Source organism: Impatiens glandulifera, chromosome 1 (genome assembly GCF_907164915.1).
Source record: "Impatiens glandulifera chromosome 1, dImpGla2.1, whole genome shotgun sequence".
NCBI lineage: Eukaryota > Viridiplantae > Streptophyta > Magnoliopsida > Ericales > Balsaminaceae > Impatiens > Impatiens glandulifera.
The window spans coordinates 111635769-111661793 of record NC_061862.1 but is presented as its reverse complement, the minus strand read 5'-3'; the positions used below and the strand labels follow the sequence as shown (position 1 = coordinate 111661793).

General features: G+C 28.6%; 1 protein-coding gene across 2 annotated transcripts; it reads left to right on the top strand.

The window, feature by feature from the left end:
• Window positions 1-2425: 2425 nt before the first annotated feature.
• On the top strand, window positions 2426-20924 carry LOC124919575 (probable 1-acyl-sn-glycerol-3-phosphate acyltransferase 5). Of its 2 annotated transcripts, none has more exons than XM_047459844.1 (4): window positions 2426-2562; window positions 4819-5603; window positions 5698-5828; window positions 20314-20924. In XM_047459844.1, the coding sequence occupies exons 2-4, from the start codon at window positions 5008-5010 to the stop codon at window positions 20697-20699; spliced, it is 1113 nt and encodes a 370-aa protein (XP_047315800.1). In that variant the 5' UTR covers window positions 2426-2562; window positions 4819-5007; the 3' UTR covers window positions 20700-20924. The 2 variants fall into 2 exon arrangements, with proteins under 2 accessions (XP_047315800.1, XP_047315799.1); XM_047459843.1 differs by lacking the exon at window positions 20314-20924 and adding an exon at window positions 8405-9012.
• The last annotated feature ends 5101 nt before the right edge of the window (window positions 20925-26025 follow it).

Below are 26025 nucleotides of genomic sequence, written 5' to 3'. Positions count from 1 at the left end.
AGGACCAAGAGTCCTTAGCATCTCGAACGTGGCTTCTTAGCCCGGACAGATGGGTCCAACCGAGGGTCTTGGACCATGACCGATTAAAATGAATCCAAGACCTAGGACACCGGTCCTAAGGCCTGTTTGGTTCCCATTTTAAAATTCAAAAATTATTTTTATAATTTTAGAAACTCAAAACATTTTCTAAAAATCTCAAAAAATTAGAAAATAATTTAAAAACATTTTTGGGATATTTCTACAAAATAATATTTTGATAAAGACTTGTTTGGATTTATGTTTAAACCTTAATGCCTATAAATGATTGATGTTCTTCAGGTACTTTCCTCCCTAAGTTATTATCATTAACACGTACTAGTATTTAAATAATTGTTTTACAATTTTTTAAATAACGCACAAACCTTATGCATGCTTAGAACTGGAAGAATAATCGGTAAAAATAAAATTTTATACAATCGATTTTCGAAAGTCAAATTTATAAGTAGAGACTATTTTCAAAACGAGTACAGAGGATGAACCACGAAAGCCTTTTCTCGAGTATCACCAAACTACAAACTAAAATAAACTCTAGACAATACGTTTGTATACGTATGCCATTTTTTATTGCCGATTATATTTCAAATAAATAATCTTTTAAATTAATTTAAACAACGAATTTTAAAAAAAATCAAATTGTCATTAAATGTAAATCCACGAATTATTTAAATTTGAACAAAATTAATTATTTTTATAATTAATTTCAAAATTTGTCAGAGATCATTTGAAAATCTTTTAAAATAATGTTTTGTTTTAAAAAGATTTATGACACACAAACCGAGGTTGAAATTTCTCAAACCTCAAGCTTGCCACGGAACCAAAGAGTTTTTCTGGGGGTTACAAATCATATATCGGTTCCTCACCTCATTTTATACTTGACGATTTTTGAGAAAGTCATACTCTCATTTCGTTTTACGAGGTTCGAGAGAAAGATAAGGCACAAGATTTAATGAAATCAACATTACGTTAGAGACTCTAGTTTAACCCATCATTTTGGTTTCTCATCCCACTCAGAATTTGAGAGGAAAGTAAGTTATGAGAAGAAAATTATCAAGTCGAATAAACGCTTTAAGATGTCAACCGTTTTTAGACGTTATAATATGTATTTTAAGTGACAATAATTGTTTCTTAGAGGCAAAAAATTACGACAATTCTCAAACAAATAAAAGTAAAAATCATGACTATGAGGATCTTGCTAACTTTCTATATTAAAATAAAAATTAAATTTTAATGATAATAATAATAATAATAATAATGATAATGAGTTTTAAAATAATATATAGGTTAATATGAAATGTTTAAAAAATAGTTTAATTAAAAATTAAACGTTTAAAAAAAATAAACTTAAGAAATAATTTTATTAACAAAAACAAAATATTTATACAAGTGAAAAATGTATGTATTATAAGTGATAAAGAGTGATTTCTAAAAATTAATTATTACAAATTCAAATTTCACTCTGAATATTTTAAATGAAATTAAAAATCATCACTATAAAAATCATACTAACTTCTTATATTAAAAAAAAATATATTTTTAATTTTTGATAATAATAATAATAATAATGAGTTTCAAAGTAATATATATATATATAAACATTTAATACTATAAGAATTGGAGATGAGTTTCTCTGCTACTAATGTTTCATGCTCCCTATTCTCAGTACACAAAATAAAATGTCTATATTATTTGATATAAGTTTATTGAATAAAAGAATAAATAATAATAATATATAAATATAAAGCTTACTAAGTTAATTTAATTGAAAATACTTTTGAATGTCAGTTCAACTTTCACTTAAAACATAAAATATTTTAAATTATTACTAAGGTAAGATTATATTGTCTTCCTATATTAAAAATATATAAATTAAAAATTAATTTTAAAGATATATATATCTCATCCAACTAAAATTTTCTACTAACATTCAAAAATTATTTCTCAACTCAAATATGCTAAATAGACGTCTAATATATATTAATAAATTTGTTAAAATAATATCTTCTTTGTTTTTAGCATGATTTGGTCACTTTGTTAAAATTGCATATAAAAGGTTCATAGACCCTTTAGTCTATAGACTACATCAACCAAAATATTAAGATTGAATTCTTTATATTTTATTTCATTCTTGCCCAATTTTTAATTAAAGTTATTATATTCCTTTTCAGCCCAATAACCCATTTGGGATCAAAATGCATTCCAGTGCTTTATGTAATGATAATTATTTTTCCCAATTGTATTATAAATTTAGAATATTAATAAGTTTAATTAATTAATAGTCAAGTTCAAGAGAGTAGTACTATTATGCACCCCATTTGTAAATAATACTCATACAAATGTCCAAACTAGGATGCTTCTCCCAAGGAAGTTTCCTGCAACTTAATTCACACTTGCTTATTGAGAACATGAATCACTTCCCTTCATATCATTATTTATAATACAATGGAGAGAGATCAATTCTAGAGAGAGAACTTCATCTTCTTCCATAGACCACCATCGCCGGCAACACCCATCTTAGAACACCAGGTACATGCAAAACATTTTCATGTTTCTTATGTTCTTTCTCTTGCCCAAGTGATGATATTTGTATATAATGTTTTCTTAGTTTTCTTTATTTTCAGATCTCATATTCCTTTCCTAATTAAAATGTTGCTTCAAAATTAACAATATTTAGGCTTTATGAGTGTGAATAATTTCATTAACTTGTTATATGTATTTTATCACTCCAAAATTACATTGTTATTATTATTTGTATTATTGTAAGAAAAAAATAATAATTATAAATGTATTATACTAAAATTATTTATTTAAATAAGTAATAACTTAATTTTGAATTTATAAATATAAAATTTTTGTTATTTTTATAAAATCAAATAATTTATAAAATTATGTTAAATTTAAAATCCTAAAAATTTAAATAATATATTTTTTTTATTTTAAATGACAATAGTAGTTCTTTAAAGACAAAAAAATTATTGAAAAATAAATAAATTATAAAATCAAAATATTTTAAAAATAAATTCAAAATGTTAACATATCAAAGTAGTTTTCATCATTTTATTAATGTTTTTTTATTATAATACATAAAAAATAATTGACATTTTTTCACTCTATTATTGATTTTAACTCTTTTTAAAAAATAAATAAAAAAAATATTAAGTGGAAAAAGTTATCTTTATTAACCAAATAAAAGACACCAATTTCTATACATTAAAGTGGGTAAGAGAGGTGAATATTTCACCATCGTAACCCATTTAACTTTTTCCAATTTTTTTAAATTACAAGTCTTATAAGCTTTTTAAACAATTCAAATTTAATTGAATTAAATTTATAAAACTTTTAACATTTATTAAAATTTAAAAAATATATATTTTTAATTATTTTAATTTAAAGTTACAATATTTCTTATAATCTACTGACTATTTTAGTAATATTTTATTAATATTAATACGTGTATATCTTAATCTTTTATTTTGGTGAATAGATTTGTCAAACAAAACGTGTAATATTTTTATTTGATATACAAAGAAATAAGTAATACACAAAAAATAAAATGATATACAAAGAGATAAGTACTACCAAATAAAATTTAATTAAGAAATAAAGTGATTCCGAGACCTATTCGGTTATGTAAAAAATGAAGAGAGAGAAAAATTGAATGATAGTGATATTTTGAGAAGGTAATGATTATTTTTTGGTAAAAAGACTTAAAAGATATTGATATATATAAATAAAATATAAAATAATAATTTAAATTAGAGGGTATTTTAGTATTTTAGTCAATGATTTAAGTGATATAATGAATAAAAAGGGGTGGGGTGATGTTTGATTTTGTATGAGTTTTTTAAAAAATTTATAACGAAGAAGGCCTTATAATATTTGAAATTTTACTTTGACAAATGTAGATGATATTGATGGAGAAAATGTCTAATTTTAAAGAAATTTAATTTATTAAATTAGACTTTATAAAATTCTATAAAAAAAAATTAAAAATAATAAAGTAACTTAATTATAAATAGAACTATATCTATATTTATTTTGAAATGTCTATTTACATATTTAAGCAAAAACAAATAAATAAATAAATAAATAAATAAATAACCCGTACGTTACATATAAATCTAGAACGTCCGTTTGAAAGTTCTCTCTCTTCTAAGAAATCTAAACTGCTAGTACGAATAAAAAAGTGAGTTTCTCAGCTCTGAATCCAAGTATACGAATTCAGCTAAGCTTCAAAGAACCCTAATTCATTCTCTTCTCCGAAAAAGAAGAAGAAGATAAGAAGCCTCAGATCATCTGTTGTATACAACATTGCTGATGCACACCTGTACGACTTTCCAGGTTGAGTAATCTTATTGACTGTGACGATCGATTTTCGTTTCAATTCGATCAATCACTCGGTTCTTACTGTCTTCTTCTGTGTTTTCTTTTTCTTTTTCCAACTTTCATCTCTCTGTTGCGTGAATCAACTGTCGGTAGATTATCTCCACTGTTCATATAGGAATATATGATCGTGCATGTTCCATTTGGCGCTTCATTTTTCCTTATTCAACTAAAGTTTTCGTTGATAGGCTGAGATTTCCTTTTACTCAAATTCCGATGTTGTCATACCATTTCACTTCACCAGGTGTTGATTTAAGTATATATTGTCTGAGACACTCTTCTTGTGCATTATTCAATTCTTTTACTTGTCTGAGACACTCTTCTTGTGCATTATTTAGTGTTATGCTGTACTGTGCTGGTATTTGAGATTTACTTGTTTAGTCTACATTTTAATTGCAGAAACAAGGTTGAGTTTTGTAGCAAAACTCAATTGGAAGGTCAAATGCAAGCTTTATTATTAAGAGTGTATAATTTATCTTAAGAGGCAGAAATGAAATAAAAGATTCTGCTCTGAAATCTCATCAGCCATTGATTATTACCATTCTGGACTGTTGAATTTACTTGGTATATAGAAAAGGAACCAATCAGATGGCAGAGCATGCGCTTCTGCACGAAGGAATTGAAGTTCCTCACAATCCAAATGACAAACCAATAAAATATGGTTTAAGCCCCTTAAGGGTATTGAGAGGAGCATTATGTCTGCTGGTTTTATTGTATACATCATTCATGATGTTAGTGTATTTTGCCTTCTTCTCAGCTGTGATTCTACGTTTTTTTAGTGTACATCACAGCAGGAATGGTACATGTTTCTTGTTTGGTACTTGGCTTGCATTATGGCCTTTCCTCTTTGAAAAGATAAACAAAACTAAAGTTATCTTCTCTGGAGATGATGTTCCCTCAAGAGAGCGAGCGTTACTAATTTCCAACCATAGAACCGAGGTTGATTGGATGTATATCTGGGACCTTGCCCTTCGCAAAGAACGACTCGGATATGTCAAGTATATTCTTAAGAACAGTTTGATGAAATTGCCTATATTCGGTTGGGCATTTCATATCTTGGAATTCATTCCTGTGGCAAGGAGATGGGAAGTCGATGAAACAAACATGCATCAAATTCTTTCGACTTTTAAGGATCCTCGTGATTCTCTTTGGCTTGCAGTCTTCCCTGAAGGCACAGATTTCACGTAAATTTCTCCCTTTTCCCCTTTTATGTTAAATATTTTTTTTTGTTTGTCAAAACCAATTATATGTGCAATAAGTTGTTCCATTAATATACAGTGAACAGAAGTGCATTAGGAGTCAGAAATATGCTGCTGAAAATGGACTGCCTGTCTTCAAGAATGTCCTCCTTCCCAAAACAAAAGGTTTCTTGGCATGCTTGGAAGAACTGAGCTTCTCACTGGATGCAGGTTAGTCATTCCTGTTAATTCTTTTGTTTGCTGAATCTTCATGATGGTCTGAATTCCAGTAAATGTTGATAAGGATGTTAATTTCTAATTAGGCAGAAAAATTGTTTTTATAACATAACCAAAGATTCTTACTTGAGATAATTTGAGATGATCAGATCAATGGTGCTATATTTTTGGATGAAAGTTATATAATAGACACATTTGAAATCTACTTTTGAAAGTTTCAAGTGACAGACATTTTATTTGATCTGAAAAATCTCATGCATGTCAACATAGTTGTTGTAGATGCAAGCCTTGCAATTTGTAAATGTGTATACAGTCTAATTGTGATATCTCATATGGAATAGTCATCGGCAAAATTAGATTCAATTCAAAATGCTTTAAACAATTTTTGTTTGTTGTAATTTTCTTTGTTGTTTGTAATTCTGGTTTGTTGTTTGTTTATTTGTTAAAACTAGAATTTGTCTAGATTTGATCTTTTAACTCTAGAACTATTCTCCTACCTTTTTATTTTTTTAATGAAAATGACAATATGTTTTCTCAAAATAAAAATAAAATCAAATCAATTAAGCCCATTTCATTTATGAGCTTTTCTGTTGTAAAGTGATTATATATTCTGATTTTATTTATGAGTTTTTTTGTTTTAAAGTGATTATATATTCCAGTTTTTTATTTGTTTATTTGTCAAAGCTAGAGTATAGGTTTGATCCTAACTCTGAACTATTATCTCACTTTTGAGTTTTTTTTTTTTTTTTTAATAAAATGACACTAAACTGTTAAAAAAAAATCAAATCATAAGCCTATTTCATTTATGAGTTTTTATGTTTTAAAGTGATTATATATTCATTATCTCGATTTTGAATGTTTTTTTATGCTAAAACATTTAAATTTTAGCTAAAGGCATAGATGGTATTTACTATGTCATCAAAATATATTTATTTATCCTAAATATTCTTTCTTTACTCTTTATATATATTATAATAGATTAGTTAATTTATTAATAATGAGTTGTTTTTGTTAGAATAATAAATGAAATGATTTTAAGGTTATTTTTGTTTATTTTATTTAATCATTATAAGAATATTTAGTTTGACTATTTATATTAGTAATAATTTTAAATTAAATGTTTTTAGCGTAGAAAAATAAACTATTAATTATAAGTGTTTGGATAGGGTAGCCCTATTTGTATAGTACAAGGCATACAAGCTATTTCAAATAAAAAAAAAACATACAAGCTATATACCAAATAAATTTTTTTTGGATAGGGTAGCCCTATTTGTATGGTACAAGGCATACAAGCTATTTCAAATAAATAAATAAAACATACAAGCTATATACCAAACAATTTTTTTGATAAGATGATTATTAACCTTGTTTAGTTGTTATTTTTATTCTAAATTCAATCATAATCAAATATAAATTTATCATATCACTTATTTCATTAATCAAAATATTAAAATACTTATATTTTTAAAAATTATTATATATTAATATCATTTAAATTTTTATTATATCTACCTTTTAAAAATTATTACACATCAACATTTTTTTAAAAATAAATTCAAGTTTATTTAAATAAACCTTTACTATTTATTTTATTGTTCAGACAATTGAGATATAAATTTTTTCTAGTCTCTATTATAAGTTTTTTTTTATATTTTTACTTCTAATTTCCTATTATACCCATTATTATTATTATTATTATTATTATTATAAGTTTTTTTAATACTTTTTACTTCTAATTTCCTATTATATCCATTATTAATAATATTATTATATAATATATTAAACATATATTTTATTTAGTTTTAATATTATTATATATATATATAATTATTATAAAAAATTATTAATTATCATCATCTATTTATATATATATATATATTATAAATTTTGTTTTTATTTTGTCACAACTAAATAAATATAATTTACATAAATCTATTAAGGTAGTTTAATTAAAAAAAAGGCTTAGTTAAAAAATTCAAGTCACACTATGAACTACCCAAGTTAAAATGTGGGGGGAAATTCTTAAAATTAAAGAAAAACACAAAAGTTATATTATAATTAAAATTCCATGGTTATTAAATATAATGATTAAAATATAAAATACTAATGAGACAATAATTTATAATAATAAATAAATTAAGAGAACTTATTAATAATACAAAAAAAAAACAATTTCAAATTCATATTTTTATTTTTATTTTTATTTTAATTAATTAAAATGATAAAATTGTCTTTTTTATGTTAATACTACATTATACTACATTCTTATGTACACCTAAAATTATAAAATATTTATAACTTGTTCCCTTTCTTATAATGCAAACTAAACAAAAATAATACTTTTATTTAGCCATTTGTTTTGGCTTAAAGAGTTTGATGGGACTGCCCTAGTGGAATCTTTAGAGATATAAAGGATCCCAAAAATATTCCTCGACTCCTTGCCTGATATTTTAGTAGTTTAGCAGGCAAATCTCTCCGACTTATTTTGCCTATGAAAGATTATTATGATTTTTTTTAAAAAAATGAAAATTTCATTGAAACCATGTATTCTTTATCTTTGGCTATGGCAGTATACGACCTAACAATAGGTTACAAGAATAGATGCCCCTCATTCTTGGACAACGCATTTGGCGTGGAGCCCGCGGAAGTACACATTCATGTTCGACGAATCCCAGTGAATGAAATCCCAATATCTGAAGACGATACTGGTTCATGGTTGGTCAATACATTCTCCCTGAAGGATAGAATGCTCACGGATTTCTACTCGCAAGGATATTTCTCCCATGATGCAAAAGAACTCCATTTGTCAACCGCCACATGCCTACTAAACTGTTTGATCGTGCTTGTTTTCACCGGAATAGGTACATACTTCACGTTTTTCTCATCCGTTTGGTTCAGAATTTACGTCTTGCTGGTTTGTGCTTACTTTGCTTCGGCCACTTTCCTTCATGTTAGGCCAGTGCCACTCATCAAGTAGTCTGATTGATTTATGTAATAATATATATATATATATATATATAGTACTTGTGGATTATATGAAGAAACTTAAGTTATGTGTGCTTAAGATGATAATCTGCTAATTGAAGATTGTAAAGATGTACACCACCAATCCTTAATTTTACTAAGTTTTCATGATATAAGTAATCTTAGGTCTTGTATGGGATTTATTTGAGATTCTGGTTTGATATGGGATGTAATTTATTTATCGAAATAAGTTGTGTTTAATAATCTTGTTTGAGCACATTGGTTTAGATCAATATTTTAAATGCCTATACAGTGGATAAATTTTCTTATAAACATTCTTTTTATCCGAATAGATATTGATCAGTCAAAATAATGTTAAATATAACTTAATTAAACATCATTCAGATTTTTTTATAATTTTTTCTCAGCAAATTTATTTCAAGAATTTTTTAAATGTGCCCATATATATATATATATATTTATTGGTGGAGAAGAATTTTTTTTATTAATGATTAAAAATAGCTATGAAACAAAAATGAAATTTTAAATTAAATAATTAAATCTATTGAAATTTTTAAAATTAAAATTTTTATTTTTTTTTGAGTTTTTGAATTGTCCAAACTAACAATTAGCACTTTACACTTCAAGCAACTTAAAAACTAAAAACTCGATTTTTGCTTACAAACTATTTTGAACAAATTGACCATCACCCATGTCGATTGATACCTTGGGGTGATGTTCTAAAATCGAAAAATCCAAGCCTCTAACAAAATTACAAAACTTGCAATTTTGATGCTATTGAGGACTAGTAAGACCCACCGAGAGATCCGACCGAGGATCTTCGGTCTAGACCGAGAAAACCTAACCTAGGACTGAGAGGTCCGACCGATGTTCTTCATCGAGGATGGAGAGATCCGACCGATATTTTTCAACTAGGACGGAGAGGTCCGACCGAGGATTTTTACACCATACCGACAATTTAGATCTAGGACTGAGAACTCCCGAACCTAAGATCGATGGCTTTCATTTAGGACCGAGAGGTCAAACCTATGACCGAAGAATCTCGACCCTGGCCAAAAATTCCCAAACCTATGACCGATAAAGTTAACCTATGGCTAACCTAGGACTAGTGGTTTTTACACCCCGACCGATAATCCCAGCCAAAGACGAGAGTTCTTAGAACCCCGATCGAGGCTTCTTAGCCCGGACCGATGGGTCTGACTGATAATCCCAGCCAAGGAACGAGAGTCCTTAGCACCCTGACTGAGGTTTCTTAGTCCGGACCGATGAAAACGAACCACCGGTCCTAAGGCCTGTTTAGTTCCCATTTTCAAAATTCAAATTATTTTAGTAATTTTGGAATTTCAAACCATTTTTTAAAAATACTGAAAAATTAGAAAATATTTTCAAAATATTTTCGAGATGTTTCCACAAAAAATATTTTGACAAAGGCCTGTTTGGGATTTATGTTTAAACCTTAATGCTTCTAAAAACTGAAGTTTTTCAGGTATTTTTCTCCATAGTTAACATCATCAGCAACAAGTTGCAACATTTAAATATTGTTATTACAATATTTTAAAAAATATTAAAATTTATGCATGCCTAGGATCAGAAGAATAATTAGTTAAAATAAAACATCATACAACTGATTTTTAAAAGCCAAATTTATAAGTAGGGACCGTTTTTAAAACAAGTACGGATAATGAAGCGCGAAAACCATTTTCCCGAGTATCACCAAACTACGAATTAAAAAAAACTCCGGCAAGACGTTTGTATACGTATGCCACTTTTTGTTGATTTAAAAAAAAATCAATTGATGACTCTGTTTCAAATAAATAATCTTTTTAAATTAATTATTTTTAATTTATTTAAACAACGAAGTTTAAAAAAAATCAAATTATAATTTGATTACCGCAAATCCCCGGATTATTTAAAATTGAACCCTAAATAAATTATTTCTAAGTAATTTCAAAAACTGTCAGGGATCATTTAAAAAATCTTTTAAAATAATGTTTTATTTTAAAATGATGATTTCTAATACGCAAATCGAGATTGAAATTTTCGAACCTCGAGTTTTTCACGGAAACTGAGAAAAGAGTTTTTTCAGGGTTAAAAACTCAACTTCCATAGTGGAAGTTGTAGTTAATGTTTACTTTACACTTCTAAATTATCTGTTCGTCTATACATGAGCATGTAATCTTTAGTCCCTTGAACACATCTCAACATCTTCTTTACAACTCTTCAATGATCCAAACTTGGATTACTCTGATATCTTCCTAATATTCTGATGACAAATACAATGCCATGTCTTGTGCAAACTTAAGCATACATATATTTCCAACAACTGAAGCATAAAGAATATTTCTCATTCGAACCTCGAGCTTTTCACGGAAACTGAGAAAAGAGTTTTTTCAGGGATAAAAACTCAACTTCCATAGTGGAAGTTGTAGTTAATGTTTACTTTACCCTTCTAAATTATCGGTTCGTCTATACATGATCATGTAATCTTTAGTCCCTTGAACACATCTCAACACCTTCTTTACAACTCTTTAATGATCCAAACTTGGATTACTCTGATATCTTCTTAATATTCTGATGACAAATACAATGCCATGTCTTTTGCAAACTTAAGCATACATATACTTCCAACAACTGAAGCATAAAGAATATTTCTCATTTACTCAAGTTCAAGGTCATACTTTGGATATTGGTCCAAACTAAAATTTTCACCTTTCACAATGGGTGCTACACTTATGAACAATCTTTCATTTGAAACTTCTCTAGAATTTTGAGACAAACCCAAAATGCCTCGAGATCTATCTCTGTGGATCTTGATGCCAATGAGATAAGATGCATCACCCATATCTTTTAAATCAAAATTATTTAATAGAATTTTTTACACGTCATATAGAAATCCCTTATCATTGGTTGCAAGTAATATGTCATCCACATAAAGTATGAGAAAATAAACTCTACTCCCACTAACCTTCTGGTATATACATTGATCCTTGATATTTTCTTCAAAAGCAAATGGAGTGATTACATCATTAAATTTCAAATATAGGGATTTGTTAAGCTTGCAAACAAAATGCCCACCTTTACTTGAGAAGAATTGTTTATGTTATTTCATGTAAACTTTTTCCTCTAGATCACTATTTAGGAATATCGTTTTCACATCCATTTGATATAACTCTAAATCAAAATGAGCTATTAATGCCATAATTATTCGAAGTGAGTCTTTCTTTGATATATGAGAAAAAGTCTATACATAGTCAACTCCTTCTCTTTGAGTAAACCCTTTAGCAACGAGCCTTGCTTTATGTCGCTCAATGTTGCCTACTGAATCTTTCATTTACTTATAGAACCACTTACATCCAATTGATTTTATACAATTAGACAACTCAACGAGATCCTAGACTTCATTAAATTCCATTGAATTCAACTCTTCTTTCATAACATTATACCATAAGTCTGATTCTTTAGAACTTATAGCTTGAGAAAACATTTCATGATCATTTTTGACTCCAATGTTGAAGTCCGATTCTTGTAAATAACATAATCATTAGGTATAGCTCATTTTCTCTTTATAACTTTTTTTCTTAATATTGTTTCATCATTTTGAGAAATTTGTTGTTCAACCGACTATACATTAGGTTGTTCAATATTTTTTTTATATTTCTCTAAAACAATTTGATCTATATAATCAATATCATAACTTGTAGATTCATTTCAATTTTAGGGGTATGGATGACACTTAATTGATTATGGGACAAATTTTTTAAATGATCATTTTCAACATTTACTTATCGTAATTGATCATTCCCATTAATCAAGTCATTCTAAAAATACTTTGCATTTATTAATTCCATAATTCTAATAGTATGAGACGGACAATGGAGTCTATATCCCTTAGACCTGTATGCATATCCAATAAAATACCCATTTATGGTCCTTGGATCTAGTTTTTTTTCTTGTAAATTATAAATTCTTATTTTAGATGGGCAACCCTAAACATGTATATGTTGTAAACTCGATTTCTATCCTTTAAATAACTCAAATAGCATCATCTTTTGAACAACCTTTGATGGAACTTGGTTTAATATAGGGATGAAAACAGTTACCCTACCCGTCGGGTAGTGCAGTACCCATCCCCGAACCCGATTTCTATTTTACTACTTGAACCTGACAGGTATCACTATTTCTATCTCCATTCCCGATTCATAGGGTATCCGATCCTTGACAGGTACCCCATTACCCGATTAAAAACTTAAAAGATTGTAAAGGTTGAAGAAGAAAACACATAACTGTAGTACATAATAAAATTAGTAATATTGAAAGATTAAAAAATAAACAAAAACATTACTTATCTGTATATCTTGAAAAAGATAACAACTTTGTTGTGCTAAAGTGAAAGAAAAATGTAGAATGAATGTTGAAGGAACAAACAATCTAAAGATTGAATAGGAAGAGTTTAGAGAGGGAAGTACATTTTGTTATTAAACAAAACTCGAAAATGATAAGAGACATATTATTTTTGGGAATATAAACAAAATAATGTTGTAGTGGAGTGTGGATAAGAACAAAATATTTATAATGATGTATTTAAAATGTCACATTAAATTTTAATAAAAAACATTTTATTTTTTATATATAGTCGGGTATCGGGTTTGGGTTTCACACACTCCCCATCTCCGACCCCGTACCCGATTGGGTACCTTCTCCCATACCCATGCCCGACCCCGACCCCGTACCCTATTTGAAATACCCGAACCTTACTATCGGGTACCCATAGATACCCACTGCCATTTCTAGTTAATATATACACACAACTTTCTTTAGCTGCATCTCTATCTGATCTCACAATGTTAATTTCTTTCCACATTGATTCTTTATTTCAACTTTAAAAACTGTAAAGGCATCAAATGCTTCGTCCTTAAAACGATAAAAATAGAGATACATGTATTATGAAAAATTATCAATAAAGGTGATAAAGTATTTAAAATTACTTGCTTTCATATCCAGACAACAAATATTTGTATGTATGATTTGTAATAAATTTGTACTCCTCTTTGCACCTCTTTTGAATTTATTCGTTTGCTTACTATAAACACCCTATTTCTACACAAAAATATATTAAATAAATAAGCCCAATTTATTATGATGATAATATTTGTTAAACTGGAATATCTTATATGATTGTGAATTAGTTGCGTAATGCAGGGAAATAGTAATTCCTTACTTGTTTAGCACTGCCCGAAGGATGCTATTTTAGCTAACGACACCTATCGTGCTCAAAACTTTCTTTTGACATGTAAGGACCATGGAAAATTGTATTCGGGACTAAAAATATAACTAATTCAACAAATCGGCCAGCTCAGCCAAATCAATATTTTTGTTGTTCATATCAAAGTTTTATTGAGAAACATTTAATGAGTTTGGGAAAAGTCAATCCGTCCCAAAATAATGTGCACGGTTCATTCTTTGTGTCAACCACCCAAAACAAGTTGACATTTTTTTTATGCGATACTTATGGTTGACATTTTTTTATGCGATACTTATGGTCAAATGGTGAACCAACAGAACGACACGATATTTTTCAACGCCTATACTTCCTACCGTGCCAATCTCACGATGTTCAAGACGGAAAGTGTGACGGTTTAGATTGTTGTAAAGTCACGATTCCTCAAAATACACTGTCTTTGAACAATACAATTTTTAGTTACTATAATCATTTCAAGGTTTTCGGCTTTAATCTTTGCAGTTATGCTTTTATTGCGAATACAAGTGTCTACAATTTCTTTAGCAAGCATCTCAAGGAAAGGTCGTATGAGGAGGACTGACTGGTCGTGCTCGAATGGGATATAAGTAATAAAATGTCCGATGAGATAACCAAAGATGCTCAAATATTTGATTGCAATTGTCAACACATTGAATGTTTGGACTTTCAAAATGGAGAAGGTTATAAATGCAAATGTCTGACGGATACTAGATTTGGACAATATGTTGAGTCAATATGAACCAATACGATCAAACACGATATTGGTACAAAAGACTACGGTACGATATTATCTCACACGGGTTGTGAGTTGGACACGACACAAGTTCGAGCCAATACAATCACGAAATGATTATAAATTAACATGATAATGACACGATCACGAGTGGGAACGACACGAACACAACACGAGTACAAGTCTACAAACGAATTTGAATCAAAATTAGCACAACTTGTCACATGACATGTCAACTCTAAATTTATTTATATTATACTCACATTTCCTATTTCGATTAAAAGAAATTAACTTAAATAGTATAAATAATGTAAAATATATTTTATAAATATTAAAAAAATATTATATGAATAAAAATAAGAGTAATAATTTTTTAACATGAATTTCTGAGGCTATTCTCAAACGGGTTTCCCAAGAAGACATGAGGTGAGAACTGGTCTTATTGTTTTTAGGATGTATGTGATCGTGTAAAGTTACGTTTGAGATTTACTCATAAACAAATAAGGGCACTTCCTCTTAACAACATCAAGTAGTTTAACTATGTGTCGGTGAATGACTTGCGATAAAATAATGACCATGTTTATGAATTCTTTGACTTTAACCCTTCTTCTCGCCGGGGATGAATTGTTCAACGTGGCCTTTCTGCATGTTTTTCGACACCTTAACAACAACAATTTTATTTAGAAGTCTTTATAAATAGTTTCAAAACCGTCTTCTCCGAGGATATTAGTTTTGTTGTATAGTTCGGTTGCTACCTCTAACTCATGGCACTAAATATCTTTGTGGATTCTGTAAAAGATGACCCTTGACACGATGAGAGATGATTTCGCATAATGAAGTCCCCATTTTGTTGAAAGAAACTTTGTCTGATTTTCATTAATTTTTTTTACCAAATGATACAACCAAATAAATACTGTGAATAAGAATAATAAGCCCATCCCAATACTTGCATCCAACTCAAATATGTCTAATAAAATTTAATTTTCAAACAAATATTGTTTTCAAATGTTAATTATAACTTACCGAGAACAACTATAGCCACAAATGGGAAAACACTTGAACAACCAGTCCCATATTTCTTCCATTGTCATGATATCGCTAGGACAAGAACACTGATAAGTCCGCTTGATGCAATAAAATTATCGACAATAGTGCAATGCACTCTCGGATGACTAGACCTCGAGTACTAGAGTTGGACAATGAGTTGTGTCAACACAATCCAAAAAGATATTCATACGGAATTGCACGATACGATAATATTTCACTCAGGTTATGGGATGGACACGACACAAGAACGACACAATTACAAATTAACACGATCATGACACAATTACGATTCGACACGACTCGAACACAAAACAAGCACAAGTCTGCAAAAGAATCTGAATTGTAATGAGCACAATTTGTCACATGACATGTCAACTCTAAATCTATTTATTTTGCCACATTTCTTTTTTTTCAAACTTCATATTTAAAATAAAATTATGTCGCTAAGTATAATATTTGGGTGCATCGAGATTGGTATCCATTGATGTAATGGAATTATCGACAATGGTGCAGTGCACTCTCGGATAACTAGACCTCAAGTACTAAAATTTGGAAATGAGTTGGGTCAACACAATCCAACAAGATATTGATACAGAACAACACAATACGATAATATTTTATTCAAGTTGTGGGTTGGACACGACACACGAACGACACAAAAACACGATCATGAACGAGTCATGAGTCGACACTACACAAAACAACACGAGCATAACTTTGTAAACAAATTCAAATTGTAATGAGCACAACTAGTCACATGACATGTCAACTCTAAATCTATTTATTTTGCACACATTTTTTTCAAACTTCCATATTTAGAATAAAATTATGTTGCAAAGTATATGATTTTGGTGCATCAAGATTGGTATCCATTGATGTATGAGAAGGACCGATTGGTCGTGCTCGAATGGGCTATAAGTAATAAAATGTCCAATGAGATGGAAAAGATTCTCAAACATTTGCTTGCAATTGTCAAAACATTGAATGTTTGGACTTTCAAAATGGAGAAGGTTATAAATGCAAATGTCTTGACGAATACTAGAGTTGGACAATGGGTTGGGTCAATATGAATCAATACGATCAAACACGATATTGGTATAAAAGACTACGGTACGATATTATCTCACTCGGGTTGTGAGTTGGATACGACACAAGTTCGAGACAATACAATTATGAAATGTTTACAAATTAACACGATAATGACACGATCACAAGTGGGCACGACATGAACACAACACGAGTACAAGTCTGCAAACGAATATGAATCGAAATAAGAACAACTTGTCACATGACATGTCAACTCTATATTTATTTATGTTATAAATATAGCCACCAATGAGAAAACCCTTGAACAACCAGTCCCACCTTCCCTACCATTGTCATGATATCTCAAGGACAAGAACACTAATGACTCCCCTTGATGCACTGGAATTATCGACAATGGTGCAATACACTCTCGGATGACTAGACCTCGAGTACTAGAGTTGGACAATAAATTGGGTCAACACAATCCAAAAAGATATTGATACAAAATTGCACGATACTATAATATTTCACTCAAGTTATGGGTTGAACACGACACAAGAATGATACAATTACAAATTAACACGATCATGACACAATGATGAGTCGACACGACTCGAACTCAACACAACACAACACGAGAACAAGTCTGCAAATGAATTTGAATTGTAATCAGCACAACTAGTCACATTACATGTCAACCCTAAATCTATTTATTTTGCACACATTTCTTTTTTTTCAAACTTCCATATTTAAAATAAAATTATGTCGCAAAGTATAAGATTTTGGTGCATCGAGATTGGTATCCATTGATGCAATGGAATTATCGACAATGGTGCAGTGCACTCTCGGATAATAAGACCTCGAGTACTAGAATTGGGAAATGAGTTGGGTCAACACAATTCAACAAGATATTGATACGGAATATCACAATTGAATAATATTTCACTCAGGTTGTGGGTTTGACACGACACAAGTACGACATAATTACAAATTAACACGATCATTAAACAATCACGAGTTGACACGACACGAACACAACACGAGCACAAGTCTACAAACAAATCCAAATTGTAATGAGCACAACTAGTCACATGACCTGTCAACTCTAAATGTTATTTTGCACATATTTTTTTTTTCAAACTTCCATATTTAGAATACAATTATGTAGCAGTATATGATTTTGGTGCATCGAGATAGATATCCATTGATGTATGAGGAGGACCGACTAGTCGTGCTCGAATGGGCTATAAGTAATAAAATGTCCGATGAGACGGCCAAAGATGCTCAAACATTTGCTTACAATTGTCAAACATTGAATGTTTGGACATTCAAAACGGAGAAGGTTATAAATGCAAATGTCTTGACAGATACTAGAGCTGGACAATGGATTGAGTAATTATGAACTAATACGTTTTTATTTTAACTCTAGAACTATTCTCCTACCTTTTTATTTTTTTAATGAAAATGACAATATGTTTTCTCAAAATAAAAATAAAATCAAATCAATTAAGCCCATTTCATTTATGAGCTTTTCTGTTGTAAAGTGATTATATATTCTGATTTTATTTATGAGTTTTTTTGTTTTAAAGTGATTATATATTCCAGTTTTTTATTTGTTTATTTGTCAAAGCTAGAGTTATAGGTTTGATCCTAACTCTGGAACTATTATCTCACTTTTGAGTTTTTTTTTTTTTAATGAAATGACACTAAACTTTAAAAAAAAAAAATCAAATCATAAAGCCTATTTCATTTATGAATTTTTATGTTTTAAAGTGATTATATATTCATTATCTCGATTTTGAATGTTTTTTTTATGCTAAAACATTTAAATTTTAGCTAAAGGCATAGATGGTATTTACTATGTCATCAAAATATATTTATTTATCCTAAATATTCTTTCTTTACTCTTTATATATTATAATAGATTAGTTAATTTATTAATAATGAGTTGTTTTTGTTAGAATAATAAATGAAATGATTTTAAGGTTATTTTTGTTTATTTTATTTACTCATTATAAGAATATTTAATTTGACTATTTATATTAGTAATAATTTTAAATTAAATGTTTTTAGCGTAGAAAAATAAACTATTAATTATAAGTGTTTGGATAGGGTAGCCCTATTTGTATGGTACAAGGCATACAAGCTATTTCAAATAAAAAAAACATACAAGCTATATACCAAACAATTTTTTTTGATAGGATGATTATTAACCTTGTTTAGTTGTTATTTTTATTCTAAATTCAATCATAATCAAATATAAATTTATCATATCACTTATTTCATTAATCAAAATATTAAAATACTTATATTTTTAAAAATTATTATATATTAATATCATTAAAATTTTTATTATATCTACCTTTTAAAAATTATTACACATCAACATTTTTTTTAAAATAAATTCAAGTTTATTTAAATAAACCTTTACTATTTATTTTATTGTTCTGAGATATAAATTTTTTTCTAGTCTCTATTATAAGTTTTTTTTTATACTTTTACTTCTAATTTCCTATTATACCCATTATTATTATTATTATAAGTTTTTTTAATACTTTTTACTTCTAATTTCCTATTATATCCATTATTAATAATATTATTATACAATATATTAAACATATATTTTATTTAGTTTTAATATTATTATATATATATAATTATTATAAAAAATTATACTTATAAAAATGATGATAATTTTATTAATTATTATCATCTATTTATATATATATATTATAAATTTTGTTTTTATTTTGTCACAACCAATTAATAACATTTAAACTAAATAAATATAATTTACATAAATCTATTAAGGTAGTTTAATTTAAAAAAAAGGCTTAGTTAAAAAATTCAAGTCACACTATGAACTACCTAAGTTAAAAGGGGAAATTCTTAAAATTAAAGAAAAACACAAAAGTTATATTATAATTAAAATTCCATTGTTATTAAATATAATAATTAAAATATAAAGTACTAATGAGACAATAATTTATAATAATAAATAAATTAAGAAAACTTATTAATAATTAAAAAAAAAAAATTCAATTTCAAATTCATATTTTTATTTTAATTAATTAAAATGATAAAATTGTCTTTTTTTTTTTATGTTTATACTACATTCTTATGTACCATATATCAACCTAAAATTATAAAATACTTATAACTTGTTCCCTTTCTTATAATGAAACTAAACAAAAATAATACTTTTATTAAGCCAATCGTTTTGGCTTAAAGAGTTTGATGGAACTGCCCTAGTGGAATCTTTAGAGATATAAAGGATCCCAAAAATATTCCTCGACTCCTTGGCCTGATATTTTAGTATTTTAGCAGGCAAATCTCTCGACTTATTTTGCCTATGAAAGATTATTATGATTTTTTTTAAAAAAATGAAAATTTCATTGAAACCATGTATTCTTTATCTTTGGCTATGGCAGTATACGACCTAACAATAGGTTACAAGAATAGATGCCCGTCATTCTTGGACAACGCATTTGGCGTGGAACCCGCGGAAGTACACATTCATGTTCGACGAATCCCAGTGAATGAAATCCCAATATCTGAAGACGATACTGGTTCATGGTTGGTCAATACATTCTCCCTGAAGGATAGAATGCTCACGGATTTCTACTCGCAAGGATATTTCTCCCATGATGCAAAAGAACATCATTTGTCAACCGCCACATGCCTACTAAACTGTTTGATCGTGCTTGTTTTCACCGGAATAGGTACATACTTCACGTTTTTTCTCATCCGTTTGGTTCAGAATTTACGTCTTGCTGGTTTGTGCTTACTTTGCTTCGGCCACTTTCCTTCATGTTAGGCCAGTGCCACTCATCAAGTAGTCTGATTGATTTATGTAATAATATATATATATATATATATATATAGTACTTGTGGATTATATGAAGAAACTTAAGTTATGTGTGCTTAAGATGATAATCTGCTAATTGAAGATTGTAAAGATGTACACCACCAATCCTTAATTTTATTAAGTTTTCATGATATAAGTAATCTTAGGTCTTGTATGGGATTTATTTGAGATTCTGGTTTGATATGGGATGTAATTTATTTATCGAAATAAGCTGTGTTTAATAATCTTGTTTGAGCACATTGGTTCAGGGGTGAGCAAATGGGTAAAACCAATCCGTTTTGTCCGATCCGTATTAAATCCAAACTAAGTTTATCCAATCCGTAATTCAAACCATTTTACTAATTAATACGGATCGGATACGGATTGGAATTGAAAATGGTTTGGATAATCCAAACTAAAAAATATTTATATATTTCAGCTTGAAATTAGTCAACAATTTTTTTTAAAATTTTTAAAATTTTTTTTTAAAATTTTTTTTAAATTTTTTTTAAATTTTTTTAAAATTTTTTTTTTAATTTTTTTTTAAATTCGAATTTTTTATTATTTTTAAATTTGAATCTGAAAAAAAATAAAAATAAAAACAAATAAAAATAAAAATAAATATCGCGCTGTCAAGTGATGTTAAGTAAAATATATATTATATTGAGATGAAATTTAATTTAAAGAAAATTAATTAAAAAATATATTTTTATTTAAATAGTTTGGATAATTTGGATAATCCTAATTCAATCCGATTTAATTCAATCCGAACTCAATCCGATCCGATCTCAGTCCAATCCGAAATATCCAATCCGAATTAGTATTTAAGATTCGGATTGGATTGAATTTCGGATTAAACCACCCAATGCTCACCCCTACATTGGTTTATATCAATATTTTAAATGCCTATACAGTGGAAAAATTTTCTTATAACCATTCTTTTTATCCGAATAAATATTGATCAGATTAAATAATGTTAAATATAACTTAATTAAACATTATTTAGATTTTTTTATAATTTTTTCTCAGCAAATTTATTTCAAGAATTTTATAAATGTGCCCAGAAATATATATATATATATATATATATATATATATATATATATATATATATATATATATATATATATATATATATATATATATATATATATATATATATATATATATATTGGTGGTGAAGAATTTTTTTATTAATGATTAAAAATAGCTATGAAACAAAAATGAAATTTTAAATTAAATCTATTGAAATTTTTAAAATTAAAAATTTCAATTTTTTTTTTTGAGTTTTTGAATTGTCCAAATTAGCTCTTTACACTTCAAAGCAACTTTAAAACTAAAAATCCAATTTTTGGTTACAAACTATTTTGAACAAATTGACCATCACCCATGTCGATTGATACCTTGGGGTGATGTTCTAAATGTTCTTAGGAGCTATGTGAAGCTATTCAGGCCCTTGGATCGAAAAATCCAAGCCTCTATCAAAATTGCAAAACTTGCAATTTTGATGCTATTGAGGACTAGTAAGACCGACCGAGAGATCCGACCGAGGATCTTCGGTCTAGACCGAGAAAACCTAACCTAGGACTGAGAGGTCCGACCGATGTTCTTCATCGAGGATGGAGAGATCCGACCGATATTTTTCAACTAGGACGGAGAGGTCCGACCGATGATTTTTACACCATACCGACAATTCAGACCTAGGACTGAGAACTCCCGAACCTAAGATCGATGGCTTTCATTTAGGACCGAGAGGTCAAACATAGGACCGAAGAATCTCGACCCTGACCAAAAATTCCTAAACCTATGACCGATAAAGTTAACATATGGCTAACCTAGGACTAGTGGTTTTTACACCCCGACCAATAATCCCAGCCAAAGTCGAGAGTTCTTAGCACCCCGATCGAGGCTTCTTAGCCCGGACCGATGGGTCTAACTGATAATCCCAACCAAGGAACGAGAGTCCTTAGCACCCTAACTGAGGTTTCTTAGTCCGGACCGATGAAAACGAACTACCGGTCCTAAGGCCTGTTTAGTTCCCATTTTCAAAATTCAATTTATTTTAGTAATTTTGGAATTTCAAACCATTTTTTAAAAATACTGAAAAATTAGAAAATATTTTCAAAATATTTTCGAGATGTTTCCACAAAAAATATTTTGACAAAGGCCTGTTTGGGATTTATGTTTAAACCTTAATGCTTCTAAAAACTGATGTTCTTCAGGTATTTTTCTCCATAGTTAACATCATCAGCAACAAGTTGTAGCATTTAAATATTATTGTTACAATATTTTAAAAAATGTTAAAATTTATACATGCCTAGGATTAGAAGAATAATTAGTTAAAATAAAACATCATACAATTGATTTTAAAAGCCAAATTTATAAGTAGAGACCGTTTTTAAAACAGGTACGGAGAATGAAGCGCGAAAACCATTTTCCCGAGTATCACCAAACTACGAATTAAAAAAAAAACTCCGGCCAAGACGTTTGTATACGTATGCCACTTTTTATTGATTAAAAAAAAAATCAATTGATGACTCTGTTTCAAATAAATAATCTTTTTAAATTAATTATTTTTAATTTATTTAAACAACGAAGTTTTAAAAAAATCAAATTATAATTTGATTACCGCAAATCCCCGAATTATTTAAAATTGAACCCCAAATAAATTATTTCTAAGTAATTTCAAAAACTGTCAGGGATCATTTAAAAAATCTTTTAAAATAATGTTTTATTTTAAAATGAAGATTTTTAATACACAAATCGAGATTGAAATTTTCGAACCTCGGGCTTTTCACGGAAACTGAGAAAAGAGTTTTTTCAGGGTTAAAAACTCAACTTTCATAGTGGAAGTTGTAGTTAATGTTTACTTTACACTTCTAAATTATCGGTTCGTCTATACATGAGCATGTAATCTTTAGTCCCTTGAACACATCTCAACACCTTCTTTACAACTCTTCAATGATCCAAACTTGGATTACTCCGATATCTTCCTAATATTCTGATGACAAATATAATGCTAAGTCTTGTGCAAACTTAAGCATACATATACTTCCAACAACTGAAGCATAAAGAATATTTCTCATTTGCTCAAGTTCAAGGTCATACTTTGTATATTGGTCCAAACTAAAATTTTCACCTTTCACAATGGGTGCTACACTTGTGAACAATCTTTCATTTGAAACTTCTCTAGAATTTTGAGACAAACCCAAAATGCCTCGAGATCTATCTCTGTGGATCTTGATGCCAATGAGATAAGATGCATCACCCATATCTTTTAAATCAAAATTATTTAATAGAATTTTTTACACGTCATATAGAAATCCCTTATCATTGGTTGCAAGTAATATGTCATCTACATAAAGTATGAGAAAATAAACTCTACTCCCACTAACCTTCTGGTATATACATTGATCCTTGATATTTTCTTCAAAAGCAAATGGAGTGATTACATCATTAAATTTCAAATACCATTGACGAGAGCTTTCTTTTAATCCATATAGGGATTTGTTAAGCTTGCAAACAAAATGCCCACCTTTACTCGAGAAGAATTGTTTATGTTATTTAATGTAAACTTTTTCCTCTAGATCACTATTTAGGAATATCGTTTTCACATCCATTTGATGTAACTCTAAATCAAAATAAGCTATTAATGCCATAATTATTCGAAGTGAGTCTTTCTTTGATATAGGAGAAAAAGTCTATACATAGTCAACTCCTTCTCTTTGAGTAAACCCTTTAGCAACGAGCCTTGCTTTATGTCGCTCAATGTTGCCTACTGAATCTTTCATTTATTTATAGAACCACTTACATCCAATTGATTTTATACAATTAGACAACTCAACGAGATCCTAGACTTCATTAAATTTCATTGAATTCAACTCTTCTTTCATAACATTATACCATAAGTCTGATTCTTTAGAACTTATAGCTTGAGAAAACATTTCATGATCATTTTTGACTCCAATGTTAAAGTCCGATTCTTGTAAATAACATAACATAATCATTAGGTATAGCTCATTTTCTCTTTATAACTTTTTTTCTTAATATTGTTTCATCATTTTGAGAAATTTGTTGTTCAACCGACTATACATTAGATTGTTCAATATTTTTTATGTTTCTCTAAAACAATTTGATCTATATAATCAATATCATAACTTGTAGATTCATTTCAATTTGAGGGGTATGGATGACACTTAATTGATTATGGGACAAATTTTCTAAATGATCATTTTCAACATTTACTTCTCGTAATTGATCATTCCCATTAATCAAGTCATTCTAAAAAAACTTTGCATTTATTAATTCCACAATTCTAATAGTATGAGACGGACAATGGAGTCTATATCCCTTAGACCTGTATGCATATCCAATGAAATACCCATTTATGGTCCTTGGATCTAGTTTCTTTTCTTGTGAATTATAAATTCTTATTTTAGATTGGCAACCCCAAACATGTATATGTTGTAAACTCAATTTCTATCCTTTAAATAACTCAAATAGCATCTTTTGAACAACCTTTGATGGAACTTGGTTTAATATAGGGATGAAAACAGTTACCCTACCCGTCGGGTAGTACAGTACCCATCCCCAAACCCGATTTCTATTTTACTACTCGAACCTGACGGGTATCACTATTTCTATCTCCATTCCCGATTCATAGGGTATCCGATCCCTGACAGGTACCCCATTACCCGATTAAAAACTTAAAAGTTTGTAAAGGTTGAAGAAGAAGACACATAATTGTAGTACATAATAAAATTAGTAATATTGAAAGATTAAAAAATAAACAAAAACATTACTTATCTGTATATCTTGAAAAAGATAACAACTTTGTTGTGCTAAAATGAAAAAAATATAGAATGAATGTTGAAGGAACAAACAATCTAAAGATTGAATAGGAAGAGTTTAGAGAGGGAAATATATTTTGTTATTAAACAAAACTAAAAAATGATAAGAGACATAATTTTTTTGGGAATATAAACAAAATAATGATGTAGTGGAGTGTGGATAAGAACAAAATATTTATGATGATATTTGTAATGATGATGTATTTAAAATGTCACATTAAATTTTAATAAAAAACATTTTATTTTTTATATATAGTCGGGTATCGGGTTTGGGTTTCACACACTCCCCATCTCCGACCCTGTACCTGATTGGGTACCTTCTCCCATACCCATGCCCGACCCCGTACCCGATTTGAAATACCCGAACCCTACTATCGGGTACCCATAGATACCCATTGCCATCTCTAGTCAATATATACACAATTTTCTTTAAAGCTATAGTCCAC